This window comes from Nannospalax galili, unplaced genomic scaffold (genome assembly GCF_000622305.1).
Source record: "Nannospalax galili isolate Female #2095 unplaced genomic scaffold, S.galili_v1.0 scaffold511, whole genome shotgun sequence".
Lineage (NCBI taxonomy): Eukaryota > Metazoa > Chordata > Mammalia > Rodentia > Spalacidae > Nannospalax > Nannospalax galili.
In genome coordinates, this window is record NW_008331831.1 from 1353357 (window position 1) to 1370160 (window position 16804).

The following is a 16804-nucleotide window of genomic DNA, read 5'->3' on the forward strand; positions in this document are numbered from 1 at the left end:
ATCTAGTTGCCTCTGCCTTCCAGGTGCTGAAATTAAAGGATCGTGCCACCAAACCTGGCCTCATAGACAATAAGTACATGCTTGTGGTGGCTGTATTTGTTCTTTTCAAAAACTGGAAACATCTCAGATGTTTTTTTCTAGTGGAGAGTAAACTATTATATGTGTGTAGTAGAATGATACTCAGTAGTAAAAAGGAGTGAACTGACGCCCTTGGAAACATGAATGAATTGCATGCATATGTGTAACTACACGAAACACCAGAATCAAAAGCTGCAGACTGTATAATTATATCTGGACAAAGTACAGCTATAAGGTCAGAAAGCACATGGAGCCACCCTGTGCAACTGTATGTGTTAGAGCATAAACACGTACATAAATAGGGTGAGTTTTATGTAAATTATATCCTAATTTATATTTTTTATTTTTTGAGATAGGGTCTCACTTTGTAACCCTGGCTGGCCTGAAACTTGCTGTGTAGATCAGACTGACCTTGAGTTCACAGAGATGTGCTTGTCTCTGCCTTCTGGGTGCTGGGAGTAACGGTGTGTGCTGCCACACCCAGCTACATCCTAATTTTTAAATGGAATTGTAAGAAATCCAGAAACCCTTCAAACATTACACATGTAAGAGAATCCCCAGGGTGTCTTGGTAATGTGCCTTTTTATGAAGATTGTCATAGATTCTTCTAAGTTTTTGAAATGATATACTTTAGAGGGGATATGTTTACTGTTCAGCTGCTTTTTATAGATGTTGGCAAATTAGGTAATGGTAAGGGTGTTTGGTAGTTGTTCAAGTCCTGACTACTATGTCTACTACTAAACTAGAAATCAGTGGTTAATTTGTAGTTACAATGATTTTGATGCTTGTGTAGTAAATGTAGTTAACATTAGCTCAGTCAGATGCATTTCATGTTGTCAGCTTCCTTTTGATATCAGTAGATCTCAATTGTCAAAGGGTTCTGAGTAAAATGATAACTGTACAGATATTTGGATCTTATCCAGCCCCAAATGTACATATCATGGCTGTTTGAGAAAAAAGTGTTGTTAAGGATGTGAAGCAGCTGAAGTTCACATTCGTTGTGGGTGAGGATGCACAGTGTATGGCTAAATGGAAAACTGCCTAATTGCTTACAGTTTACTTTGTTTTATATGACCAGCCAGTTCTATTCCTAGATGCTGCTGCAGGTGGGGTGTATATCCAACATACCCACCTACCCAAAGATTTGCTGAATGTTTATAGCAGCTTTATTATAGTCCTAAACTGGAACAAATAACCCATTAACAAGTATGAACTAAAACCCCACTAACAAATAAATAGCAATGAAAATTAATGAACTAATTATATATGTAACAATGTAGAGGTATCTCAGATAAGCAGTGTTTAATTGTTTAAAAGATATAAAAGACTATATCCATGTGATACTTCTTAAGTGAAACACTAGAAAAGAGAAATCTTTGATTAGAAGAAATTGGTCAGTTGGTTGCCTGGGGCTAGAGTTGGGGATTGCCTGGGGAAGGAATGATCAAAGCACTGTATGTTGTGATTATGTGTTGGTTGCATAGTTTTGTACATCTGCCAAAACTCAATTGAACCTTACACAAAAATGAATGCATCTCACTTTATGTAAATTATACTCTAAAGTTGGGGGTTTTTTGGGGGGGACCATTTTAAGTAAAGACTTTATGATAGTGTTTGAGAGCCTAGATTTCCATAGTTTCAGTTTTTAAATAAGCTCATGCCATATAGAAAATAGCAGTAACATTCGCTTCATTTGCAAAGCTTTCTTTCCTGAGCACACAGGGCTGAGCTAATAACTGCCTTTGTGTCTGTGGTGTCTTGTACCTGCCTCCTCTCCAGCACATTTCAGAACTTAAAATATTTTTTTTTTTACACTTTTTGTGTGACCTTTTTAAGAAAAAAGGATCAGCTCTTTTTATGGTATAATGTATGCTAACCACAAACCTCCAAGTCAGAAGTTTGGAACTCAAACCCATGGGTGGGGGGGAACGTTTAAACCAACCCTTAAATGTAGTTTGATTTTATTATTATTATTTGTGTGTGTGCGTGCACGGGGTGGGGGGAGTATGTGTAGAGAGAGAATATGTGTGCTATGGCATGCATATGGAGGTCAGAGAACAACTTTCAAGAGTCAGTTCTTCCTGGGGGCTGGAGAGATGGCTCAGTGGTTAAGAACACTGGTTGTTCTTGCAGAAGACCCGGGTTCATATCTGAGCACCCACATGGCAGCTAACAACTGTCCGTAACTCCAGTCCCAGGGGATCAGACACCTTCTGACCTCCGCGGGCATTGCATGACACAGGTGCACTTACCTACATGCAGGCAATATACACATACACATTAAAAAAAAAAAAAGTCAGTTCTTCCCTTCCACCTTGTTGATGAAAATTCTCTTGTTTCTGCTGGGCTGAGTACTCCAGGCTTGCTGGCCTACAGCTTTTGACCATTTCTTCTGTCTCTGCATCCCACCTTGTAGTGGGAGTGCTGGGATACAGATGCAGACAACTACATCCGGCTTATTATGTGAGTTCCTGGAATGGAATTCAGATCATCAGCCTTTAGTGGCAAGTGCTTTTACTCACTGAACCATCATATTGGCCCCCAAGAAAATCTCTCTTAACTTTTACCACACTTGCCGTTTGCTTTAAAATATAAACCAGAGCTTACATTTATAACATTACAAATGAGATGTATGGCAGTAGTGCCTACTATTTGTTGTTGCTGGGATGCTGATGGGACCAGACTGAAAATGGTGCTCTGTCCAGGTGCCATCAGAAAGGGGAAGTGGGTAGATGAGAGGAAGAGGAAGGAAAATAAGTGGTCTATAAAAATAGAATGATCACGTTTAAATAATCAGTTTGACAAAGGAAGGTGGACATGGAGAACAGTCATTTATTCACTCTAAGGACCAACTACTACATTAACAAAGGGGAGAGACGGGCAAGAGTACTAATGGAAGACTTTGTAAGGGGAGTGGAGAAAAGTGTGGCTCTTGAAGGCAGAGGCTGTGAAAGTAGCTGCAGTGTCTTTCAGGGAGAGTCCTAGCTGGAGGTTACTGGATAGATAGGAAGGTAGAAGTACGGATTAAGGAAACTGTGAAAGGGAGTGGGTGGTAGGTATTATAGTAACTTTTGAACTGATGTGACATTTCACAATCAGCCTATTGTCAGATTTAAAATACAGCAATTGCTTGCGTTCCTTCATACTCTTTAACTCTTTCATATAACTGTCATTCTTTCAAGTCTTAATTATTAGTATTTAATACTTAGACTTTGTATTTAGATAATTTTACAAATTATACTATATTTTTAATGTTTCCAGTTTAATATATTTTGTGGGTATTAATGATTTTTGGATAAAATTGAGCCTTGACTTTTGTTACAATTTTCCAAGGTGGTAAGCAGAATGGGGAGCCTCATTTTAATCTGCATTTAATGGAAGGCTGGCAGGTTGGACACATTTCCTTGTTAATTGCGCTTCCATATTTTTGCTGTTTCATTAGTACATCTTTTTTTGTGGGGGCAGGGGATGCCCTGTTTAACATTATCAAAGTTTCCCTATACGTTAACTGATTCTCAACTGCTTGCTTTATTGCCTCTGCAGATTTGATAATGGGCTGCGTTAAAAGTAAAGAAAACAAAAGTCCATCCATTAAGTATACACCAGAAAATCCCTCGGAGCCCGTCAATACAAGTGCCAGCCATTATGGAGCAGAACACAGTGCAGTGGCACCATCCTCCTCAACTAAGGGAGCACCAGTTAACTTCAGCAGTCTTTCTATAACTCCATTCGGAGGATCCTCAGGAGTGACTCCTTTTGGAGGAGCATCTTCCTCATTCTCAGTGGTGCCAAGTTCATATCCTACTGGCTTAACAGGTGAGGTTATAATGGCAGTTCGACTCTCTGAGACCATAACCATGGGCTTTGCATACTTAAAGTCTGGCCACTGTTAAGAAAAACTTCTTGCTAAAGGACTTTTTTTCTTTTAAATGCAACAAAAATGCATTTTTATTTATCCTTAGGCACAAAGAAAGCTACAGAATTTTTATAAATATCAATTGTGTGACGCTGAGATTACATAGATTATAAAAGGTACAACCTAAAAGGTTAATTTATAAAAACACAAATATAAATACCTAGACCACCCAAACTGTACAGCAGCGTTTGTTAACATCAGTGAGTTGTCACTGAGCATCATGTAGCTTCTGCTTATTTTTGAGAATGAAAAAGGCAGTATCTTGGTATTATGAAGAGTTTGTGAAGAGTTTTGATCTTGAATATTAGGCAACAGGGATATAGCCTTCAGCACTGTCCTGTCCTCAAGCTTTTGACTGTTTCTTCTGTCTCTGCCTCCCATCTTGTAGTGGGAATGCTGGGCTACAGATGCAGACAACTATAGGCAACAGGGATATAGCCTTCAGCACTGTCCTGTCCTCGAGGAATAATCTAGCCGAGGCTCTCTGAAGAGCTGGAGCCCCAGAGCACAGCTTCTTTAGGTGTCCCTGGCAGCGTTCACTGATTGGCAGAAAGACTAGAGAACTTTTCTAAAGATCGTATGTATAAATTAAAGTCTCTAACAAAAGATAGTCTTTAAATTTTTGAGATAGGGTCTCATTTTGTAGCTCGGACCAGCCTCAAACTTACAGTCTTTCTGCCTTAGCATCTTGAGTTCTGGGATTACAAGCATGTGTTGTCATTGTCATGCCTGATCCCACAGTTTTTTATGTTTTTGTTTTTGTTTTTCCTTGACCTGGTGCTGGGGATCAAACTTAAGGCCACCATCGTGCCAGGCAAGTGTTCCACCACTGAAACTGTATCTTCCACCCTAAAAATCTTAAAGTATGCATGATACAATTCTGGGAAATTTGGTGTCCGGTGGTGATTATTTGCTGAATTATGCCATTATTTCATTAACTTATTATCCGAGTAATTGAGCAGCTATTGTGTGACCAGCACTGAGAATACAAAGATTTAAAAACATCCTGCTCTCCCTCAAGAATCTTAAAACATAGGCCAGGTCAGAATCTCTGTGAGTTCCTGGCTAGCCTGGTCTGTGTAGCACGTTCCAGGCCAATCAGGGCTATATAGTGAGACCCTATCTCAAACAAAAGAAAGAAAAAGAAAAAGCTTGTAACTTTTCAGGACTATAAAGTGCTATCTAGTATTAAAGTGTATTATATTATTTGCCTAATAAATGTTAATTATATGGTAGTATAACAGTAGTACAGTGTTTATCAGATACTGATTTTTATTACATTTATTTGTTTATTTATTTGTGTGGGGAGATTACATCCTGGTGCTCATGTGGAGGTCAAAGGACCACTTGCAAGAGTTGGTTCTCTCCTTCCACCATGTGGGTTCTGGGGATTGGGCTCAGGTCAGCAGGATTGGCAACAAGCGACTTTAATGACTGATCTACCTGATAGACCCAGATACTGATTTTTTGTTTTTAATTTTTGGAATCTAGAAAAGGAGTTCTTTAATGGTATCTATTAGTTTTAGATAATTTCTCAGACTTATAAAAGTAGGAAATCCAAAGTTCCAAGAGGTATCAGTGAAAATAAATTTTCTCAGCAAAAGAAGCACCAGATACTGATTTTAAAAAGGAAAATCCTGATTCTGAGATGGTTGGTGATTTTCCCCCAGAGTCAGTTGATAAGCAGGAGGCACAGACTTAGTGCCCTGTACCAGAACTCTATTTATTACATTGCCACATCCTTTCAGAGTACAGCAAGAAGTAATAGGTGATGATCTTTCATGGAAGAGGAGATTTTTGAGATTTTTAAAAGGAAAGAAAATGAGCTCCATTCATCAAGGGTCCCATATCAGGATGCTTTTCCCTTGAAGTAACAAAGCACAGCTGGCTTAGAAAAGAGTGAGCTCCAGGATTCCTGATGTGGGAGTTCCCACAGTGTCAGCAAGGTCTGGGATTTCTTTCATCTCTCTCCTGTAACCCCTGGTGCATCCACTTTATTCTTAGATGTGAACACTGCCAACCACAAATTAAGTGACACATAACTCTTATAACAATCATTGTAGGCAAAAGAGAAATCTCCTCTACACACATGGACTGCATGATTGTCTTCTTCAGACTGCTTGTCTTTGGACCAATAACAGTAGCCAGAGGACTTTCATATACTGGATCTATTAGACAATATTTGGGCAGTGTGAACATCACAGATTGGATCACAGTCCTAACTCCAGCCCCCCGAGTGTAAATGCTTCAATAACCAATGACCTTGATACTGTTTCCGAGACATTAACAAAAGCCTTGAAATTATTTCGGGAAAGGTGGTCATTCAAAACGGCTAAAGTAAAGGTTGATGCCAGAAGATATTCCTTTAATTAAAGCAGTTTTTAGAAATGTAATATTTTTATTCTTTGAGAATTTCATGCATGCATACAATGTATTTTTTATCATATTCACCCTCCTTTCCCTAACTCCTCCCAGATCTACTCCCGATACTTAAAGCAGTTTATGTGAAACACTGTATTTATGAATATCCTTATATTAACTGTAAAACTGAATGTCAGTGTACCAGGTAGAGCTTCTAAACCTGATGGAGTTTACGTATAATACTGGATGATAAAGTGACTAAACAACTAAACAGGATGATCAGTAGTGCTTAATACTGTGAAGACAAAACCAAGAATCCATGTTGGATTGATTACAACCACCAAAGCTACAGCTCCAGGGGGTCCAGTGCCCTCTTCTACCTGCATACATATGGCATAAACTCTCTCTCTCTCTCTCTCTCTCTCTCTCTCTCTCTCTCTCTCTCTCTCCCCCTCCCCCTCCCCCCTACACACACATATATATACATAAATAAAAATACATTTTTTTTTTCTTTTTTCTTTTTGAGACAGTCTTCCTATAGCCCCAGCTGTCCTGGAACTCACTATGTAGACCAGGCTGGCCTTGAACTCACAGAGATCTATTTGCCTCTGCCTCCCAAGTGCTTGGATTAAAGGCGTGAGCCACCATGCCTAGCTTAAATACATCTTTTTTAAAAAAGTGAAGAACTCACTCTAGCAGCTGGATAGAGAATGGATGGTGGAGCTGAGTAGGTGCAGGTTAGCAGGGTAGTGCTCTGAGTCCCAAGATTCAGAGAGATGGTGCAGTAGAAATGTAAAGTGGGGAAATGATTTTAAAGGGAAGACTAATAGTGCTTGTAGTAACTTGGCTTAAATACCTGATAACACAGTAGTACCTTTGCTTAGAGAGTAGATTTGAGAAAATACAGATTAGAGGAGCACAAATCAAGAGCTTCATTTGTAGAAATTTTAAATGCTTATTGGACATTGAAGTAAATATATCCAATAGACAAATCAGTTTTCTGTTACTTTGTATTTATAGACAGGATTTATAATGCTTTCTGTATTTCACAGTATTTGTACTTACCAGTCTTTGTAGTTTTACTTCCTGCCTCTCCCCCTACCCCATTCTTTAAAAATACTGTTGACTGTTGGCAAGTTGACTGGACTATTCTAGATAGAGTTTATACATACTTGAGTTAAGAATCTGTTGATAGGACAGTGAGATGGCTCAGTGGGTAAAGGTGCTTGCTGCCATGCCTGACTGTGTTCGATCCCTGGGACCCACATGGTGGAAGGCAAGAACTAACTCCCACAAATTATCTTCTGTCCTTCACTGTCTACACACACACACACACACACACACACACACACACACACACACACACACAAAATTATAATAAAAATTAAGAAAAATATATTGGTCCTGTAAGTATAACTCAGGGGTAGAAGGGCTATTATCCTTGCATGTATGAGGATAAGGGTTTGAGTCCTCCTTCCCAACCTTCACAGAATAAGTAGAAAGACAACAAGATTTCGGTCAGATAGGATCAAGTTCAAGAGTTCTATTTTTTTTTTTCAAGAGTTCTATTTTACAACCTAGTGATGATAATAATAATATATTGCGTTCTTAAAAGTTGATAAGAATGGATTTTAAGTTTTCTCACTACAAAAAATGGTAAACATGTAATACATGTATTTAATTTAACTTGATTTAGCCATTTCACAATTTATACATATTTCAAAACCTCTTGTTATACATGATAAATATATACATTTTTAGGATAATATGAGTTTTTAAAACTAAAATGCCTGCTTTGAATGATTTTAAACATTGAAGTGTCATTTTTATTATATATTTCTGCTCTATCATTCTGATTGTACATAATAGGTTGTTCAGTGTGTTCGTCTCTTAAGAATGTTCATACATTGTTCAATCTGACAGTAATTTTGGAATTTATACTGTATAATTCATGTTAGCTGTACCTTTAGCTTCTAAGACAAACATGACATTTTCATTTTTAAGCATAGCATGAATCTTAAGTAAACCCTAATGATTACTGTTAATGATTATAGACAGACACATGTACCCATTATGTGGGCACCCACATTTTCTTACCCAGTAAGAAACTGAGGAGATAAGTGACAGAAGTCCATGGTGCTTGGTGGTGGTTTTCCCTTCTAAAGAATTGATTTGAAATGTGGCTGTCAGGTGAAGCCAGAAATTTTGCTTTAGAAGTCAACTTTAATTTATTTCTGACTGTAGAGTTTTATAGTCATATACTACTGTGATTTCACAGGAAGACTTAGAAATCCTATTAAATTACAGCTCCTCAAAGCCCCAACTTCCAAAAATTTCTAGTAACTAGGGAGAAAACTGATGTGTCTTTGCTGGCAGTAGTTGTTTCTCTTCTATTAATTCAGCAGTGTAATTTACCTTGGCTTTTTTTTGTTATGTCAGGTGGTGTTACTATATTTGTGGCCTTATATGATTATGAAGCTCGAACTACAGAAGACCTTTCATTTAAGAAGGGTGAAAGATTTCAGATAATTAACAATACGTAAGTGTCGTGTATATTTTGTAAGACAAATACTGACAGAAACCTGGTTTCTATGTTAGAATCACTGATGGAGTTGATACAGACGTGAAAATGGTAGCACATGGGTCTCTGTCGCCTGGATTGGATATGTATGTGGCATCTTCAGACACATTATATAATACTGCTGTGACAGGCAAAAATTACTAATCATACTGTGCTGGGGTTAACTTACAAACAGTAGCGATCTTAGGACAAAAAGTTCTGGCTTTGGCCGCACATGCCTGTAATCCTAACACTGGAGAGGCTGAGACAGGAAGATCTTGAGTTTGAGGCCAGCCTAGGTTTCATAGTGAGTTTCAGTCCAGCTTAGATACATATCAATTCCCTGTCTTTTAAAAAAAAAGGAAAAACCAAGGTTGGAGAGATGGCTCAACATTTAAGAGTGCTGGCTTTTCTTTCAGAGGATGTGGGTTCGATTCCCAACACCCACATGGCAGCTAACAACTAACTGGCTATAACTCCAGTTCCAGGGGATCTGATGCCCTCTTCTGTCCTCCTTGGGTTCTGCATGACACGGATCCAGTTAATACAAGTGCAGGTGATACACTCATACAGATAAAAATAATAAATAAAATATTTTAAAACACCCAAAAAGATGTCCTTTAAAAAATGTGTAGGAAGATACTTTGTATTTATATAAATACCAGATGACTTGAAAGCCTTATTTGTTTGAAAAAACAAAAGGGAAAAATTGGATAAGAAACCCCTGTACTTTCAAACTTAACCAAATTAAGTTGCTTTTTCCTTATGTCACTCTTAGACTTTCTGTCATTTAGTGGTCTGCCATAGAAAAATTGATGCCCGTTGTGCAACAGATCTCATTTCATTAGCAGGCATGGCAACCACTTTGTAACTTCTCGGAGCATATACTTAGTGGTCTTTGCTTCTAGTCGTATATCCCTCCATCCTTGTTTCTCCTCTCATGCCACTCGGCCATACTGAAGTACTTCAGTTTTCTGAGTCTGCCGGAATTCCTCACCTTCTTCACACCCTCTTCATGCCTTTACACATACTATTTTTTTCTGGAGTGACTTTTTTATTTTTTTCTCTTTTGGGAGATGGGGTAGGGAGGGTGCTTGTTTGAGGCCAGGGATAGAATCCGGAGTCTCAAGCAATGCAAGGCCAGTATTCTGTCACTAAGGTATACCACCAGCCCTCATTTCTTTCCTTTTCTGGCTAGGTCTTTAAACTTGTCCTCTAAAATGTTATTCCTGTGTCTTTCTCAGTAATGCCTTCCCTTTACATTCTTCCTTGCCTGCTGGCTCAGTTCCCACACCCTGCTGTATTAAGCGTTGCTCTTAGGTGTTTACTTGACACTCTATACAAACCTCAGTCATAGCTCCCATCAGATTTTAAATTATAGTTCTTAAGTTGGCATGTCGTTTTTTTTTAGGCGTGATTCTCTGATTCTCAGCTTGGGACAAAAGTGCACAGGAGGGATTTGGCAGTGTCTAGAGATATTTTTGTTGTCATAGTCTGGGTGAGAGTGTTCGTACTGTCACCAGATACACTGGTAAAATCTTACTATGCACATGACAAAGGCTTATCAAATCCACAGTGTCAGAACCATTAAGGTTGCCAAACCCTGTTCTATAGACTCAGTTTCTCAAGGTTAAGGACTGTTTCTCATCTTCCCTGTTATGAAGTCATATATTTAGTAATACTCAGTTTGAATGAATCAGACTCTCTTTTCAGAGAGTCAAATAACAAAGTTTTAGTCTGAAGCAGGAGGACTGCAGTAAGTTCTAGGCAGCCAGGGCTATATATATAGCAAGGCTCTGTAATACAATTCTTTGTTTATATATCTGAAAGTACTTAATATGAGCTAAGACAACACTAACCAAAGAATCGGTTTGCAAATACTTGAATTACCAGGGACTTTTTTTTTTTTTTTTGCTCTTTTTGAGATAGGGTCTCCCTGTAGCTCCAGCTGCCTGGAACTCTCTCTGTAGACCAGGCTGGCCTTGAACTCACAGAGGATCCTGCCTGCCTCTGCCTCCAGAGTTCTGGGATTGATTAAAGACGTGAGCCACCATGCCCGGCAACTTTGATTTGGTCAGTGTGCATGTGTGTGTGTCTGTGTGTGCGTGCGTGCGTGTTTCAGGTATGTGCCATGGTGCATGTATGGAGGTCAGAGGACAACTTATGGGAGCTGATTCTCTTTCCACCATGTGGGCCCAGGGATCGAACTCAGATTATCAGGTTTGGTGGCTGGTGCCTTTACTCACTGAGCCATTGTGCCAGCTGTAGAAATTCAGCTTTTTAATGTTATTTCTCATTGTTAAGGTTTTGGCTGTTAAGAAGGAAAGAATTCGGCAACAAAAAAAAAAAAAAATGAAAAAAAATGAGCAGTTGACATATACTAAAACATAGATGAACCTTAAGAGAATTATTCTAAGAAGCCAATCATTAGAAGACCTCATAAATGGTTCCATTTATATGAAATGTCCACAGTAGGCATATAGCCACACAGAGGCGAGGTTAGGCGGGGGAATGCAAGCAACATGAGTGACTGCTGGTGGGCATTAGGCCTCTTTTTATTTTTTTTTAACTTTATTATTTCAGTGTGTATGATGAGTGTGTGGACATGGCATGTGGCAGCCAGAGAGACAATTTAGTGGAGTTTATTCTCACCTTCCACTTTTACATTCGTTCTGTGGATTAGACTCAGATGGTCAGGTTTGCTTAGCAAGCGCCTTTATCTACTGAGCCATCTTGCTGTCCTAACATTTCTTGTAGGGGTGATGAAATGTTCAAAAATGTATTATTCTTATGGCTGTACAACTGAATGTATTAAAAACTCTTAAAGTTTACTCTTTAAATGAGGGGATATTAATATACACAGAATCTCAAGCTGTTAAAACACATTCAATTTAAATGTAATGAATTGAAAGATTTATCTCCCAAATTACTTTATTCAGTATAGTTTATTGTCTTTGATTGAAAGAATTAGTGTTAAAAAGATGAAGTAGAATTCAGGTATGTGTTGGACTTTCGTTGTTGTTGGTTTGTAACAGACTTGGGCAGTTGTGCTTTTGCTCAGTCTTCAGTCCCTTAATTCTTGAAACCAGTCTTTTATAAAAATGGAGATAATTCTTCCTCTTTGCTTGAAACAAGAAACTCTACCTTAGATAATGGTCTACATTGTGGTGATTTGTTGTTTTATTTGTTGCAGGGAAGGAGACTGGTGGGAAGCAAGATCGATTGCTACAGGAAAGAATGGTTACATTCCTAGCAATTATGTAGCGCCTGCAGATTCCATTCAGGCAGAAGAGTATGACATTACTTCATATTTTATTAATTATTTTGATTTTTTAAATGTTTTAATGCATATTCTACTTAACCGCAACTTTACACACACAATTATATACCAGTCTTAATACAGCTAATGTATCATATTAATAGATGTTATTTGAGAATCAATAATTAATGTTAAGTATCTGCTCAGAGTAACACCATCAGTGAATCTGCATTAATCATATTGCATTGTGTTTAGTATCTGTCCTTTATTTTTCTGCTCTTTGTTTTTTTATTTATTTATTATTTATTTTTGGTCTTTTTGGGACAGGGTCTCCCTGTAGCCCCAGCTGGCCTGGCATTTGCTATGTAGAGCAGGCTGGCCTTGAACTCACAAAGATCCACCTGCCTTTGCCTCCTGAGTGCTTGGATTAAAGATGTGCCCAACCATGCCAAGCTGTTTTTTGTTTTATTTTTAAGACAGAGTCTCCCTGTAACCCTGCTGACTTGAAATTTTCTGTAGACTAGGCTGACCTCGAACTCAGAGATCCGCCTGCCTCTGCCTCCAAATGCTGGCAACATCTCCAGAGTTCTGTGAACTTTCCCACAGCAGAGACTGTCATTTTTAGTTACTAAACTTCATCAAATCAAGCCCACACAAATTTAGAGTTCCCTATAATTTGGGTGTGATCTACTTGCATTGTACTGAATACAGGTGATCTCACTGTTCCTGAAGAATCATGCCATTCTCACTCTAATCTTAATATTTCCCTGTCGCTGACAGATTTTCACTCTGTATTTACTGTCTGTCTGTATTCGTTTATTGTTTCTGTGGTTGGCAAGGGGCGTTCAGGAGACATCTTGGGTAGTTAGAATGTGGAAAACTACCAGCATATTCCAGCAGTAATATTTTCACACTTGATTATAGCTAAAAGGCTGAGAAATGTGCTAACAGTAGTATTCTTTAATAAATTCATCTTAGGATGTGGTAAGCCATGTCTATGCTATTCTTTGTCATTGTACTTGTCTGTCCCGTTGCTTTTTACTGATACATGTATGTAGTTTTTCTGACCCTTACACCTTTCCAACAAAAACACACCATTTTTTTCCAGATGGTATTTTGGCAAAATGGGGCGAAAAGATGCCGAAAGATTACTTCTGAATCCTGGGAATCAACGAGGTATATTCTTAGTAAGAGAAAGTGAAACTACTAAAGGTACAAATGTTATATTAATACATTTATAGATTATCTCTGGGTAGTGTTTTGAGAAAGCTATAGTAAGTGTTTATTTTCCCTCCAGGTGCTTATTCCCTCTCTATTCGTGATTGGGATGAAGTAAGGGGTGACAATGTGAAACACTACAAAATTAGGAAACTTGACAATGGTGGATATTATATCACAACCAGAGCTCAGTTTGACACTCTACAGAAATTGGTGAAACACTACACAGGTACGTGAATGTTTCAAGAAAGGAATTATGTCCTGATTTTCTATTTTACATAAACAAATCATTATTCAAGCTTTAATACACTTATTTGTATTTACACACGTACTTGCCCAACAGAATTTATATCTAGTGTCTTATATTATTATTGTATGTGTGCAGGTATCTGTGTGTATGTGTGCGTGGTGTACCATGCCATAGTGCACGTATAGAAGTCAGAGGACAACTTGCAGGAATCGAGTCTCCTTCCACCATGTGAATTGAACTCATGCTGCTAGACTTGGCTGCAAGTGCCTATACCTGTTGAGCCATCTAGTTTTAAAACAAGGAGCAATAATCAGGTGTGGCCCAGGTCACACAGCAGGACCCTCTCTTAAAACATAAGGAGTAGAGCCTGGCATGGTGGCGCACGCCTTTAATCCCAGCACTTGGGAGGCAAAGGCAGGCGGATCTTTGTGAGTTTGAGGCCAGCCTGGTCTACATAGTGAGTTCCAGGACAGCTGGGGCTACAAGGAGACCCTGTCTCAAAAAGACAAAAAAAAAAATAAGGAATAGATAATAGTGTCTGACTTGGGTTATTGGATAATGTACTAAAATTAGACCATCTTTGGAATCATTATACCTTTCTGGCATAGTGTTTTTATAAGTTCCTTTTCATAATGTATAAATGACGAGATAGATTGTGATAGTAAATTAGAAAGCAAAACAGAAGATACTTTATTTATGTATATTAAATTTAAAAAAGCTAACCACAATATTAAAAAGCTGTCTTAGAGCTGGGGTAGTAGCTCAGTGGTAAAGTGCTTACCTACATGGACCTACATGGACCGAGGTTCAACCCCCAGCTCTAGCAAAAGAAAAATAATTCAGTCAAAAGGTACTTCAGATGCCCTCTTTGATTCTTTCCTGAAGGAGCTGAATCTTTTATGACTTCCTAAAGTATAAATCTCACAAAATTCAGTCTGAAGCTGCTTTTTGGCTTATCCTAGAAAATCACCCTATAGCAACTATGTAGACATCATCCTTCAAGGACCTTTGAAAAGTATTCTTTTTGGAGTCCTGTGTCTCAGAATTTTTCATTCCCCATTTGATAAGTAAATACATCTGAAAGTCTTTAAATAATTAGTACTAGAAGAAGGGAAGTTTCCATGGTAATTTCTCTTTGATTGACTGCTAGCTGCAAACTGAGAATATCACGTCAATCAGCAAATTTGGTGTTGATTAAATAGGTTGCCAGGCAGTGATACTGCTGGTAATTGTCCTTGTTAGAATGGGAGCTTGTGTGGTTGATTGATGAGAATGGGAGGAAAAGAGTCTCTTACAATTAGAAGTATCATATAAGCAGGATGTACAAATCAGGCCTTTATTTCAAAGTCAATCTCCTTAAGTCAGCTTCTCCCCTTGATTTGTAGTATCTTTTTTACAATTAAGAAAAATTTTATTTATTTATTTTATTTTTTTATTTATTTTTTGGTCTTTTTGAGACAGCATCTCCCTGTAGCCCTAGCTGACCAGGAACTCGCTATGTAGACCAGGCTGGCCTCAAACTCACAGAGATCCACCTGCTTCTGCCTCCCAAGTGCAGGGATTAAAGGCATGCCCCACTATGCCTGGCTTATTTATATATTTTTAACTTTAAAAAAAAAAACTTTATTGAGAATTTCATACATGCATATAAGGTGTTTTGATCAAATCCATGCCCACTCTCTCCCCTCTAACACCTCCCATATTTCCCCATGACTTTTTCTAACAACTTCGTGTTCTCTCTTTCTCTCTCTCTCTCTCTCTCTCTCTCTCTCTCTCTCTCTCTCTCGGCTTTTTGCTACTTTAACATTACCCTTCTGAAGAGGTAACCCTAAAATCTTTTACAGATTAGATAAGAGCTTGCAAATACTTTGTCGACATTTTTGGCCCTTTGGAACAGAGTATGTTGCTAAGAGGCCAAGGACATTTTGACTTTTAGATGAGAAACTGGCTACTTTTCTTTGGTGTCTTTTTTTACCCTAACTGCCTAGCCAGTTCCTACCTCCTATTCTTATCACACCATCCGCTGAAGAGGTTACCCAAGTTGCTGAAAGGGAATCGAGACACAGACCACTCTGGTTTCTTCCATGCTGAATAGAGAGATACAGGGTGAGCAATTGGGGTACCCCTTCAGTGGGTCTATCTAAAAGACTCCCAAATTGCATAACTCTTATCTGTAGGGGGGAAAGAAAGTCCTTGACTGGTGAGTAGGAGATGTGAAGGAGAAGTAAAGGCAAGAATAGTTAGCATTACAAGTTCTAGACAGAGAACCAGAAAAAAGTCAGAACAGGGCAAATTTCAAATGTTCCTATCAGAGTCCATTGGGATTTCTTGACAAGAGCTTCCAAAAGCATCCCTCTGTTGGGTTCCTCCTCATTTTTCTTTTGTCTGCCAAGGCTAGACTCAAGAGTGAGGGATTCAGGATTTGCTTTCAGATATTTTGATAGGTATTGGAGTGGTAAGAATCAGTGTCAATTCCCTCTCAAAAGCTTCTAGATAGGGGGAGAAAACAAATTTAACCATCATTTTAGAACAATAACTGGTCATCTCCCTTAGCTACAGGTGGGCACTACAGTATTGCAGACAAAGATTTGAAGTCTTACATCTGAACAGCACTTTCTGATTAGGAACAAAATCATCAATGAGAAATAATTATCTAAATAATTTTTTATATGGACTTAAGCCTAATGTCTGGGAAGTGTAATCCCTTGAACTCTTAAAAAAATATACTGATGACTTTACTCTTTGATTATACTTTCCTTTTGGGTGTTTAAGACCATATAGTTGGCCCAAATGAATCAATTTATCTTTACACTTAAGGTCATTTGAGAATCTGTTCCTCAGGGGTCACACGGGCTTGGGAGGAGCCCCTGGCTCCTTTCTTTTACCAGTTCCATCTATGTGAAGATATGTCAAAGGTCCTGCTCAACCATGTCTGGTTTCTCTTGGAAGCATGGATGAGATGTTTCCTCTGCGTTGACCCTTCTCTTTGTAGACTAGACACTGGTTCAAGTCCATCTGGTGGGGTCTCCATGGCCTCCCTGAATGAGAGGACAGGTGACTCAGGACAGTTAACAGGACATTTTGAGAGCTGTTCCATAATCCCCTGGAACTTAAGTCGACCTTGGAGGGCAAGGGGCAAAAACTGTCCTTTAAGTCCCTCTG

At 38.6% G+C, this 16804-nt stretch overlaps 1 protein-coding gene across 6 annotated transcripts in view; it reads left to right on the forward strand.

The window, feature by feature from the left end:
- Positions 1-16804, forward strand: part of Yes1 (YES proto-oncogene 1, Src family tyrosine kinase) — a 59039-nt gene that overhangs the window by 22722 nt on the left and 19513 nt on the right. For all 6 annotated transcript variants that reach the window (XM_008826949.3, XM_029560554.1, XM_008826950.3 and 3 more), the window contains 5 exons: positions 3622-3894; positions 8795-8894; positions 12109-12207; positions 13283-13386; positions 13472-13621. In XM_008826949.3, coding sequence (XP_008825171.1) covers positions 3630-3894; positions 8795-8894; positions 12109-12207; positions 13283-13386; positions 13472-13621 — 718 coding nt within the window. In that variant the 5' untranslated portion in view covers positions 3622-3629. The remainder of the gene's footprint in view (positions 1-3621; positions 3895-8794; positions 8895-12108; positions 12208-13282; positions 13387-13471; positions 13622-16804) is intronic.